The 12,581-nt window shown below is 30.4% G+C and overlaps 2 protein-coding genes across 2 annotated transcripts in view; both read right to left on the reverse strand.

The window, feature by feature from the left end:
- Positions 1–2,173: 2,173 nt before the first annotated feature.
- LOC129234370 (cell adhesion molecule Dscam2-like) lies at positions 2,174–10,851 on the reverse strand. Its single transcript, XM_054868364.1, has 7 exons — positions 10,839–10,851; positions 7,093–7,266; positions 5,552–5,569; positions 4,302–4,583; positions 2,704–2,829; positions 2,391–2,564; positions 2,174–2,226 (listed from the first exon to the last, which is right to left on the reverse strand). The coding sequence occupies exons 1-7, from the start codon at positions 10,849–10,851 to the stop codon at positions 2,174–2,176; spliced, it is 840 nt and encodes a 279-aa protein (XP_054724339.1).
- Positions 10,852–11,557: 706 nt separating this feature from the next.
- Positions 11,558–12,581, reverse strand: part of LOC129234371 (cell adhesion molecule Dscam2-like) — a 75,699-nt gene continuing 74,675 nt past the window's right edge. Inside the window, exon 13 of the mRNA XM_054868365.1 lies at positions 11,558–11,691. Within this exon, the coding sequence (XP_054724340.1) occupies positions 11,558–11,691 (134 nt within the window). The remainder of the gene's footprint in view (positions 11,692–12,581) is intronic.

Consider the following 12,581-nt stretch of genomic DNA (forward strand, 5'->3'; position numbering starts at 1 on the left):
ATAATAAAGACACTATTTGCATCATAATTATCTTAATTTATAGCATAAAAGCTGCCTACAAAAAGCGCAACTTGTTCAACGTTCAATGATTTTACAAATATATAAAATCTATGCAATATAATTAATAAATTATTAATAAATGAGTGGTGCAACTAGACATTTGTATGCGCTTTAAACAAATTTCAAAAATCGTTAGGCATAGATTATGAAATGTAACTTGCAGTTTAATACTTTGTATCCAATAATTTATATGCATGAAAGTACTCATTATAAACATCAATAAACTGCAATATTATACAAGAAGTTCTGCCCAGAACAAGACGAGCCTACTTTCCCGTATACCCATACTACTTTCTAGTACCTGATCAATATTCTCAAAAATAGCCAAAATCGCAAATTTTTTTCAAACATATTTTTAAAATACTTTAAGCTGATTTCTAGGAATAAAATATTCCTCACTCATATAAAAAAAAAACGAACAAATAAAATAGCAGCAACTTTTAAACAAAGCAGCTAATTCACTTTTTTTCATTAAAAAAAATATTTAACAGCTTTCAAAACGAAAAAATAATAATTAAATTAAAAAACCCATTAAAATAAATACATCATATCAAACAAAAAATCGTTTCTCTTTCCCCTGTTGCCAAAACATTTTTTTTAATGAATTAATGTACTTACCAAAACAAAACAAAAAAAAAACAATAAAATGTCAATTTAAAGAAATAATTTTCTTTGTCAAAAAAAAAAAAAAAAATTGTCTGCGCATATCTTTATGAAGAAACATAAATAACTTCGACTTTATTCGCCAAAAACTGAGTACCTAAATTGAAACTTTAGCGTAAAAATAAAAACGAGTCAAATCAACAATAATTATTTCACGGTTAAAACCATAGCTTCGGAGTCGAAGTCAATCTCATTTTGAGATAAAGGATTCGGATTCGAATATTGAAGAATCGGAGTCAGCCATTTGTCCTCCGTGTATAAATTTTTGCCAAAACTACGAAGTCAGAGTCGAAGTCGGGGAGTCGGAGTCCGATTAATTATCGGGCACAGAAGTCGGAGTCAGTGCCCCTAAATTCTCGGAGCCGAAGTTTGGAGTTTCGCGTCAAGAGTTATTTCCAACAAAATTTGTTTGAAGTAAATCCGCCTTCAAGTACGGAATCTACATTGACTTTCAGTTTCCCCGTAGACGCTATTGTTAAGGGATTTGAACTGCTCAAAATTGAACGGAAAATTGTTCAAATCAAAAAGATATTTTATATACAAGTTTTTCATCAAAATCTTTTTCCTACAAAGTTTTTTTGAAGCAAATTCGCCACACAGTTCCGAATTGCCTTGAATTTCCCCGTAGGTGCTAATGTTAAGTTTTTTTTTTTTTTTTTTGAACTGTTCAAAACTGAACAAAAAATAGTTCAAATCAAAAAGTGAAGTATGGGAATGAAGTGTCCTCGCCCAGATTTTTCGAATAAAAAAAGTTTTTTCGAATTGGACAATTCATTCAAAAGTTATTAGGACAGACAGACAGACCGACAGACATTTTTCCCCATCTCAATACCCTACTTTCCAATTTTTAATTTTTCGATATTTATTTCATTATTTTATTTATTTTTGACTTTTTTTTTTGTTTTTCGCGATATTTTTAAGATGCATTAAGCCTTCTTTCATGCTTTTTTCTTCTTTTTCTGACTTTTACTGGGAATGTAGGCTAAAAATGAGCAATGAAAATGGGGTTAAAATTTGTTAGTAGATTTTAGGAATGAAAACACGTTGTTAATAAATAGGTAAGTATTTTTACTCTCTTATAATAATCCTTTCAAATGGCGCTTGAGTTTAAAAAAATTTGATAAAAATGTATAGATTAGCGGAAAGATTTAAAAAAAAAGGAAAAGGTTTATAATGTAAGGAATTTTAAAGGAATATAGCTTAATTTCCCTTAAAATATAGCTTTAGTTTTAATTTAAAAATTACTAGTAGCATTAGTTTAATGCTACTAGTTAATTAAGTTGTGATAAAACATAACGTGAATGTTAATCATTTATATACTTGGGGCAAACTTAACCTGGTAACATCGTAAAGGCTACACAGATCCTAATTTGTAAAATTAATTCATTTAACACTAAAAAATGATGACATTTATATTTTTAAAAGCAACATATGAGAATAAAGTGCTGTGTTAATGACAATGAGCAGATGAGAAATACAGTCCAGCATGCAAAAACAGAAACACTGAAAGAAAAAATTATAGGTGTTAAAAATTTGAATGAAAACAACATATGTTTTCTAAAATAAATTAAATGAAACTTGAAATGGGTTAGCTCTGACATTTTGCTTGCTTGGCACATCAACCATTTCTCAATTATTTGATTTGATCGAGCATTTCAAGAGCTTACCACGAACGAAAAGCATTATTGTCTTTTTCAGTGGTTTACCGAAACCATTGTCACCTTCACAAGTGTAGGAACCATGCATATATGCTTCTACTTTTGAAAAAACAAGCGATCCATCCGATGAAACTCGTAAAGATGCAGATGAATCAGAAGATACGATTTGACCAGTTTCATCACCTGTTTTGTCATAAGAGAGGATACAGATGATGATTTACAGATAAGTGTAGGATATTAAAAATTCAAATACAAATGTAGCTTATGTGTGTACCGGGTACCAGATACCATACACAAAACTATAAACTATAAAAAAATTCACTCTTATACTCAACTGCTATCCATTTAATAGTTGGAACAGGAACTCCGGATTGTTTGCACTTTATGCTTAAACTTTCCCCTTCTTGCGTGTAAATGTCTGTGGGTTCTATTATCCATTCTGGGGGAGCTAATATAAAGAAATTAACAGGTAAAAATTTATTAGTTAAGTTTGAAAACAATATGCAAACATGATTGTTACCATGAATGTTTTTGTATCCATAAATACAATTATTAGTAAAAATGTAACTAAAATCCTTACTATTGTGATTACTATTTTTGAACCGTCATTTTGACAGGAAAAACTTTGTAGTTAAGTGACCGTTATGACTCCGTTCATGTCAGATTTTCCTGTACATGATTCGACAGTGCAAACTCTAATTTAAACTAAGTGTCAATATTGAGGGTTTTTTTTTTCTTCTGGAAACTGTAGCTTAAACACTATAGCCTTATAACATGCAAATTTTCTGTTAAATCTTACCAAACTGTCAAAAAACTTCCGAGGTTATTATACTAAAATTGGAAATAAATGTTTGAAAATTTGATAATGTATGAACATCTAATACAATCAATTCCTCACTGATCTTGTGCGAAAGATATCTATTTATAACTTTCAGAATTTGATTGCCAAATAAATTTGGTGTCTTATAAAAAAATCTAGTTGAATATCATAAAAACTTTAAAAGGTATCAGGTGCCAAATGAACCGAATTTCAATGATTGTTCTATAGGCGATTATTCGGAAGGGAACGATCACAAATAATCTGTCGTTATCACGAACCACACTGAGCAATTGAAGCCAAGATTGACACATTTGCTAACGAACCTAAGGAACTCATTTATTCGAGAATAATTAAAATCCAGCTCATTACGGAGTAGATATTTTTTAAGTTTTTAAGATATTCAACAGAATTTGCTTTTATAAGATAAAACCTATTTATCTACGAAATTTTTAAAGTTGTAATTTGCTATCTTTCGCGCATGCGCAGTGAGACATTAATCGCTTTAATTGTTCATATTTCATCAAATTGTCAAAAACAAAATCACATTATAGTATAATGATTTTCTTGTCAAATTTTGTGAAAGTTTGGTAAACAGGACGGAAAACTCTGCTTGATATGAGTCAAATAAAGGCGAACGAAATTGATATTCTTTCAGAAAATACTTATATCATCGTAAATATAAGTGATAATTTCACGAAAATATGTTTTAAAAAAATGCATAGTAAGAAAACTAATTGCTGAAATTTACAACTGCTTACGATGAAGTATGTTAAAAAAACGGTTTGTTCAAACACGTCAGTTGAAGCATATAATTTTATTTGACAAGAGTTACAGAACCGTTTTTCTCTAATTTTTCGAGAAATTCTTTAAAAATGCGATTTTTTGCAAGTGATGCAGATTTTTGGCCGCCACTGTCTCTTACGGAAACGCAAAACTAGAGTGAATTTAGTTTACTTATGCTTATTGCGAAGTTATTTTTAAGAAATATTTAACAAACTTTCAATGTAATTTCTAAATTAATTACATCTTAAATACAAACTATGCTTAAATTATAAGCAACAAAAAATGTATCATTTGCTTTAAAAATCAGTGAAACTTACCTGTGACAGTCAAAGTCGCAGTATATTTATCAGTCCCATAGGAATTAGTGACGATGCAAGTATAATTACCAGCATTTTGGGCTGTAACTGATTCAATAATCAAGAAAGAAGAATCTTTCACAGATTGTATTTCGATATTAGGGTCTTGAGAAATATCCCTTCCTGCTTTCTTCCATTGAAATTGTAGGGGTCTGTCACCAGATCTTATAGTACAAACTGCGCTTCCTCTTTCCCCTTCCTTTAAAGCCGATGGAAAAGTAAAATCGACTACAACTGGAGCTTCTAAAAAATAAATTCTTGATAAAATAACCCACAAATAGATATAAATAGAATTTTTAATAGCAATAATACGAACAGCAAATGCACGATAAATACTTTATATTTACAATTTTTAACAAAAAATTATTTCAAATATTTTTTGAATTAAATTATTTACAATTAATTCTTGATAATTTTATTTTAAAAAACCTGAATTCAGAGTGCATTTTTCAGAAAAAAAAACTTGAAAATGTAAATGTTTTATTTTCACTTATTTTTGTACATTTTTCATTAAAAATTGTTTGCAAAAACAAATGTTTTATGTTAGGTTTATTCAATTTTTATAGCTAAGAAAAAAGATCATTTTATTATTATTTTTTAATTCGTATCGATATACAAGCTTTTAAAGTCATAATTTTAAATACTTTTATTCCTCCAAGGAAATTTTCTTGCAGAAAATGTTGATTGAAATGTTCTTCCTGTCTTAAATAAAACATCAGAAATGTATAATTGCAAAAATGTATGCACAAGCAGCTACGCTGTTTATATTTTTTTTCTTTAAGGGAGCTTGAATATCATCTTAACTGATCAGTCTGTAACTTAACAGAAAGAAAATAAAGTTTCACTTACAATCTGCATAAAGATATCATACGATTTAAAGTAATATTATTATTTATTCTTATGAAATTAACCTTTGTAAACTCCAATGTTTAAAAAACTCAAGTTGAACTGCAATAAATGCAAAATATATTACTGAAAAATAAACAAAACCAAAGAGTTTGTTAAACATCATAGCTTAAATGTACAGAATGCATTTAGAAAAATTATTTTAAGCAACACTCGTTCTTGTAAATGCTTAACTGTACAAGTCTCACATTTGACATTATTTACGTTGATTTAAGAACTAGTAAGCCACTAGAAAACTATTAACAATTTAAAATGCTTAGATCAAAAACCATTCCACTCTTAACCAAACTTAAAATTGTACTTACCTCCACCCATAGCTGATGCTGAGGAAAACAGGATAACCATCACAATTCTTATCATGATCTTGTTTTTGATCTTGTTTTTTCGTTCTTCTCATATGTTCGTAAACTCTACAAGCATTATTTTACATAAAAATCATGATATTTAAATAATATGCGGAACATTAAGCAAACTCTGTGCGCACTCCGAACTACGTGAAACATGGCGTTTATTACTAAGCTTATGTATGTATTCCTCATAATGTAGTTAAACTACGGTACATATAGCGCCACATATTGGGGGAAATGTAAACTAAAATAAGTATTTGAATTTTTCACACTGCCAATAAAAAGCCTTCGAAATGTATGAAAAAGTAAACATAGGAAACAGTTTTTTTATTTGCGTGATTCATATGAGAAGTCAATTTATGGATTTATGTGAGTGTATATTTCATGCAATCATTAATCATTCAATTGCGTTAAACGTGTTTTTTCTTGTACGTTTCTGGATAAATATAAGACAAAATAAACTTCGATATAAGCTTTTATTAACATGAAAATTGCTTATGTGTTTTTTTATTGCAAGATCTGTAAAAATAATACTAGATAATTGTAATGTAAAAATATTCTTAATTATCGGTACCTGATATCATTGCTTTATTGTATGTTTTGTCTGTATCGGATATAAGACAAAATAATCTTCGATATAAGCTTTTATTAACATGATAGCTTTTTTTTGTTGTTGTTGTTGTTTGTTTGTTTTGTTTTGCTAAATTTGTAAAAATAAACCAATATTATCGGCATGTAAATGTATTCTTGTTTATCAGTACCTGAAATAACCAAAGTTGAACAAAACAAATGTGTTAAAATTGTTTTGTCAAGTACATAAAACAATTTTTAATTTAAGTTTAGAGTTATGTTGCATTTATGCGAACGTAGATTAACTATAGGTGCTGTATTCAAATGTACTGTAGTTGAATAACTTTTAAAAATGGACACAGTAAAGCTTCGTGAATCAAAATCAACAAATGCAGCAAACAGGCAGAAAACAAAGTCTTGTATCAGAAAATTCAAACAGAGTTAAATTAATTAATAATTTATCAGACAAGAAATAATACAAATTGCACATAGAACATTTTTCTCAAAAATAATTTATTTTATGTTTAAACAAATAGTATTAGTAAAAAATATCAAATTTTCACATATCTGTCAGACAGTTGTATTAATAGCCAATGAATGGGGAGTATAATAATTAGTTAAATGTGATGAAAAACATATTATCTTCTAATATATATTTAAAAGTATATCAATATGACTGTAATTCTTTTTTAAATAATGAATTAAGGTATGAAATCTAGCTTTTTTTAACAAGGACAGGATATAGAAAGTGACGTTAGTTACATTAAGCAACTACGTATCGTGCTGAAAATTACATCATCATTATGTCAAAGAATTATGTAAAATGCATACTTTAAAAAAACTTCAGATCAGCAAATATACAAGATGATTTTTAGGTAAACCATAATGCTTGCCTAGCACAACTAGTTTTTCTGAACCACGCTACTCACCTTTAACATGAACATAAATAGACTTCTTCAGAGTTTTACCAATTCCATTATCAGCTTCACAGGTATAGGCACCCCTCATCGCAGAATCGACTTTTGAAATTAAGAGAGAGCCTTCTGATGATACTCTCATTACAGTAGAAAATTCTGAAGACAATTTTAAGCTGCCTTTGTCACCTACAAGCAAAATAATACAGCTCAGTACATGATGGAATACAAACAAGAAAATATATCCGTCAAAAAGCCCCAAACGTAATAGCACGTACACGTAAATGTGTTTTTACTGCACCTAGACTATGGTAGCACAAAAACTAAATGTAAGAAGAGGCAGTTTGATCCCCTTACTGCGGATATTCTTAATCTCTGGTTAGGCAGACTAGTCTTCGAAGATTTTTAACAGCTTACGTCCAAAAGACTTCATTTTTTAATAAAAATAATAAAATTATTATAATAATAACTGTTATAATTTATACTGTGCTGCTCATGTTATTTTGTGATTACTTTTTTCAATTGTCTATGATTTTTTACAAAGGGTATTTGCATTTGCCTAATAAGTACAATTATATCTAAATTTCACATATAAACATTATTCTAATCAAATCATGAGAAAAATCTTGGTATAGAAGTTTTTTAAAAGGAAAAAAAATCACCGGTGTGAATACCCCCCCCCCCCCCTTTCATTTTTGCAGATCTGCAGGTCAAAACAAGTAGAGAAACACTACTTCACTGTTTGTACATCAATTAAAGGAAAACTCGAGACATTAATTATTATGCATGAAAACATCTTTAAAAAATCAAAGGATCAACTAGGATCATTGGTATCACAGAGTGGATTCTGCTGTCACTCATAAATCTTATCTTATCAAAAAATATCTTAATATCAAAAATATGAAAATATCAAAAAATATCTTTCTATACATGTGATACATCATGCATTGCTTTCTGTGAAACGGTATATTCAACTTTTAAAACAACTATGCTTTTCGTCGTGAATCGAGGAAAACGGTAATTAAGAGCTCAAAAGCTTTACAATAGTATAAAAGTATTTAAAAACAAATTAGATTCGATACGGGCAATAAGACTTTTAGATGTGAGCATTAATAAGGCATAATCTACAAAGTTCGTGTAAGAACATAAAAACTGAACTAGTAAAATCTTTTACGAGTAACAGTAATACATCTTTCTAAAAGCGAACAAAAATTAATTTTTAAAAAACTCAAAGTCATTTTCTTAATTCACTCCGAAAAAGTGTTGTTAGTAAAATTAGACTTGGATGGCTAAAACGCCAACTATTTCAACTTAAGCAGCTTATAAAAAAATCTTGTAAAATCTCAGAAAAAATGGTGCATGTTGCATCAAAGATTTTTTACTGAACTCTTTTATAAATATCAGATTCCTATTCTTAAAACTGATTCAATACGAATTTGTCTTTTTTGTCTTGCTGTCAGTTAAGGCAATCGTAGCCAGTGGCGGATACAAGAAGGGCTTCATGGGGGTCATGACCCTCCCCCCCCCCAAAAAAAAAAAACCGCAACAGTATTTGATTGTTTGCTCGAAAAAAAAACCTTGATCGAAACCGTAAGAAGTGGATACAATGGGTGATGTCATTACCCCCCCCCCGCCCCCCATCAAAATCTATGCAACACTTTGCAACCTGTTTTAAGGTTCATTGCATTTGAGTAGTGAAAATGACTGCTTGAAAAAAAAAAAGAAAGAAAAGCCGGACCGAAACTATAATAAGAAACAGTAAATAGTTCTAGATTTTGGGAGGTGGGGTTATAAACTGTCACTTTTTTATTTATAGCATATATCTTTAAAATATGTGACAGTAAAACATTTTATTTTGAGACAGTTACTCTGCGGTATATTGCAGCTTGTATAATGAAAAGTAACAAAGAAGTGTCTGATGCCCGATCGCTTTTTATGCAACAAATTTAATCAACGATAGCTAATTTAAAACCATATCCAAAGCCTAAAGCATCGCTTCAATCGATAAAACATTTGAGTGTGTAAATGTTTCTTTTTTTCTGTAAAGTTTGCGTAGATTATAATTTCTTTCTAATGAAATTTTTAGATAGTTTCGTTTTTAGTCGTGCTGAGTTTATTTTTAATTGTGCGGTAAATAGTTTATTAGTTAAAATCAGTGTTTTGGGTTTAGTATCGTGCAAGAAATGTAAAATTTGAGTGTCGTGTTAGCACAAAACCTTATTATACAAAGGTTCTCGTAAACTAGCCCACCGTATTAGACGGAAACGCTGTTGAACAAAAAAGGCCGCGTTTGTTACAAAAGAACTACATATAACAGGTGTTCCCAATTTTTGCCGACTCTCACAGCAACCTTTGACGAATTACAATTTTTTCACGGCAGCCTAATCTATTTCAATTATACACGCATATTGAAAATATGGATAGCTCGTGGCACCTCTCGCCCCTCCTTGCGGCAACCAAGGGTGCCGCGGCACCCACTTCGGGAATCCCTGAACTATAACAAAAACAATGAAACGTCCGGGTGAGAAAGCGGACGTGGGTTTTTGGCTTACATTCTGAAACTTAAAAATTATTTTTAAGAAAACTTTTTAAATGATTTCGATGATTTTTGTAAGCATATTTGTATGATTTCAATGATTTTTTTTTTGTATATTTGAAGAGTTTTTATGGGGGGGGGGTGTTATTCGTTGAAGAAAAGTTTTGTAGGTAAGACTACGTTCTTGAGCATGACCCTCTCCTTAAAATGAAATCCTGTATCCGCCCCTGATCGTAGTACAGTGAAACCAGTAAAGTTGAGCAGCCTTATAAGTTGACAACCTGTCTAAACTGACCGCTTTTGTCCGGTACAGGATTAGCCCTGAATCATATATATCAAACCTTATAAGTTAACCACCTAAATAAGTTGATCACTAAAGTACTGCCACACAAGTGGTCAACTTACTCTGGTTTCACTGTACTAATAAACACGCATTCTTTTCCAATAGCATTCAAAATACAAACTATAACGATTAATAGGTCGATGCTGAATAAAAAGAATCATAACGAAAAACCATAATAAATAGATCGACTTCTTTCTTTAATATTAAAAAAAACTGAGGGTCTTAATGCACCGAGAATTTGCAGTTTGCTCCTGTTATTCTCTACAAAAAAAAAGTGTTTCAAATTATTCTGATAATGAAACGCAGTTTACGATAATTCACATACGTTTTGAATCGGGTAACACCAGAGCGAAAAAAAATCGTTAGTTTCGCAATTAGCCTTTACTTGTTTTAAACTTTCTCTAGTATATTCTGCTGAGTGACATTTACAACTCTTTTAGATACGTAGGGTGATTCACCAGTGGTTGACCACCTGCCAGTAGTTGACCACTCGAGCACTAATATGTACAAAACAAGAATAAATAAGTAGATACTTTTAATCTGATTGCTGGAACTAATTTATAACATCCCATGAAGTGTTCTCTTATAGTTGTAACTAAAGTTTTGAATGAAGGTTAGGATGGTGCACTCACAAAGACATATAAAAAATTTCAAGAAAATCACTTTTCTTACTAGTGAGGATTGTAATGAGATAAGATGTTTAATCGTATTCCTCGACGTTAAATTTTATTCTTCAGGTTCACTTACTGATATATACTGATCCTCCATGTTTATACTAAGTAAATAAAAAAATTGCATCACTTTAATAATCTTTATGCTGGGATTGGGGGGTTGTCAACTACTGGTTGTAGAAAATGCAATTAATGTCAGTACTGTACTTACACCAATCACCCATAATATCAATGCATTATTTTTAGTAGTAATGTTTTAATATTTAAACATTATTTGAGCGGTCTAGGGTGGCTAGATTCTCCGCCTGAAGTGCCATCGGCATCTCATATATCAGTGACGTCATATGCATTTGTAGTCTATAGGCTTGGCAAGGAATCGAAGATATAATATAAAGTTGGCACCATTTTTTCGTGACTTAGTTTTGGCGCCAAATGTCACGAAGTTTTCACGACATTTTAACCTTTGAGTCATCACTGTCGTGTAACCGCAATCAAAGTCACGTGAAATCTGTGATACAGTCACCTACCCAACAACGAATCGGGGGCTACCTTTAAGGAAACTTAAGTACATACATGCATGCATCCGGTCTGATTTTAATAGTGTAGGTTTCAAATTTTAGTGTTTAAAAAGTGGTTAACTACTGCCAGACGCTGGTCAACTACTGGAAGTAAGTGGTCAATTACTGGCGCAATCTCCCTTTTTAACTTCAATTCAAAATAATTTGAAAAATAGTAAGTAAAACAGAAAAATGATTAGTAACCGTTAATCCTGGTGGTTTTGTAGACAAATAGAAAATTTTTCAATTTTTTCCCAATCTTTTCCCCTGTGAAATTAAATAGAACTTGTAGAAATTTCCACTAAATGGTCAACTACTGGAAAATCACCCTATAACTAATGTGTGAGCTTTTTTGAGGTAGTTTTCAAGCTAGTTACCAAATAAAATACTTAACTGTGGTCCAAGTGATAGTTGGAAGAGGAACTCCAGATGCTTTACAATCAATTCTTGTTTCTTCACCTTCTTGTGTAAATACGTCTTCTGGTTCTAGTATCCATTCTGGAGGAGCTGCGAAAATGAACTTTCCTTTTTAAAATGCTTTCAACAACACTAAAAAGATTAAAAATTACTCTCTAAGTCTGAACATTGATTAAATATAACTTTTTGAAACACTCTTAAACATTCAAAGTCTTAAAGAACGAAAAATTAAAATCTCAGTTTTTTTTTTTTTTTTTCAAAGTTAGTTGATATTAATATATTTTGTATAATTTATTGTCGTTGCACTTATTCTACTTTGAAGGTTTTCTTTTTCGTTGGAAATTTCATTCATGTGCATATGTTCGCGCATAGCGACGCATGGGAAAAATAGAAGTCATTATTTTCAATCACAGAGACAAGGAAATATATTTTTAAAATACCTCCAAAGATATTCTATGAATCTGAAAATAGGACATGTTCCTAATATGCATATTTTTTGTTTAAGAAGCATCTCGTTTACCCAATAAAATAGCGTCTAATAAGTTTATTTTGAAATTTGTTTGTTCTTTACATATTTATATCGTACTGTTTATTAAATCTGAAAACATTAAATCTAATTTTGAATATTTTCACAGAACTTTTCTTCAGAGAAAAATAGCTCAAAATATGTACTTTACAGTCAGTTGTTTAAGATGTTTTATAACCCATTGTGCCTTGAATCGGAAAAAATGTCAGTTTCAAAAATAATAATAATAATAATAAATAAATCCCATCAAAATTTATATATGCTATAGCTGACGTGACGTCATTTACTTTTCTTGCCATCCTACTCTCCAAAAATATTTGTTCATTTTCCTTAACTTAAATGAGGTTGTGCTGGCACACAGTTTATCCAAACTTAAGTAAAAAACAATTCTCTTCAAAAACTTACTCGGATTAGAGCTGAAATATTTGTTTTAATGATCGGGAAAGGTTGCTGT

Source organism: Uloborus diversus, chromosome 1 (genome assembly GCF_026930045.1).
Source record: "Uloborus diversus isolate 005 chromosome 1, Udiv.v.3.1, whole genome shotgun sequence".
NCBI classification, from domain to species: Eukaryota; Metazoa; Arthropoda; class Arachnida; order Araneae; family Uloboridae; genus Uloborus; species Uloborus diversus.

Excerpts from the sequence above, each read along its gene's own strand:
- LOC129234370 (XM_054868364.1), bottom strand. Across the intron at positions 2,830-4,301 it reads TGCGACTTTGACTGTCACAG|CTCCCCCAGAATGGATAATA; the intron begins GTAAGTTTCACT and ends TCTTTATATTAG. Across the intron at positions 2,227-2,390 it reads AATAATGCTTTTCGTTCGTG|TGTTTCTGTTTTTGCATGCT; the intron begins GTAAGCTCTTGA and ends TTTTTCTTTCAG.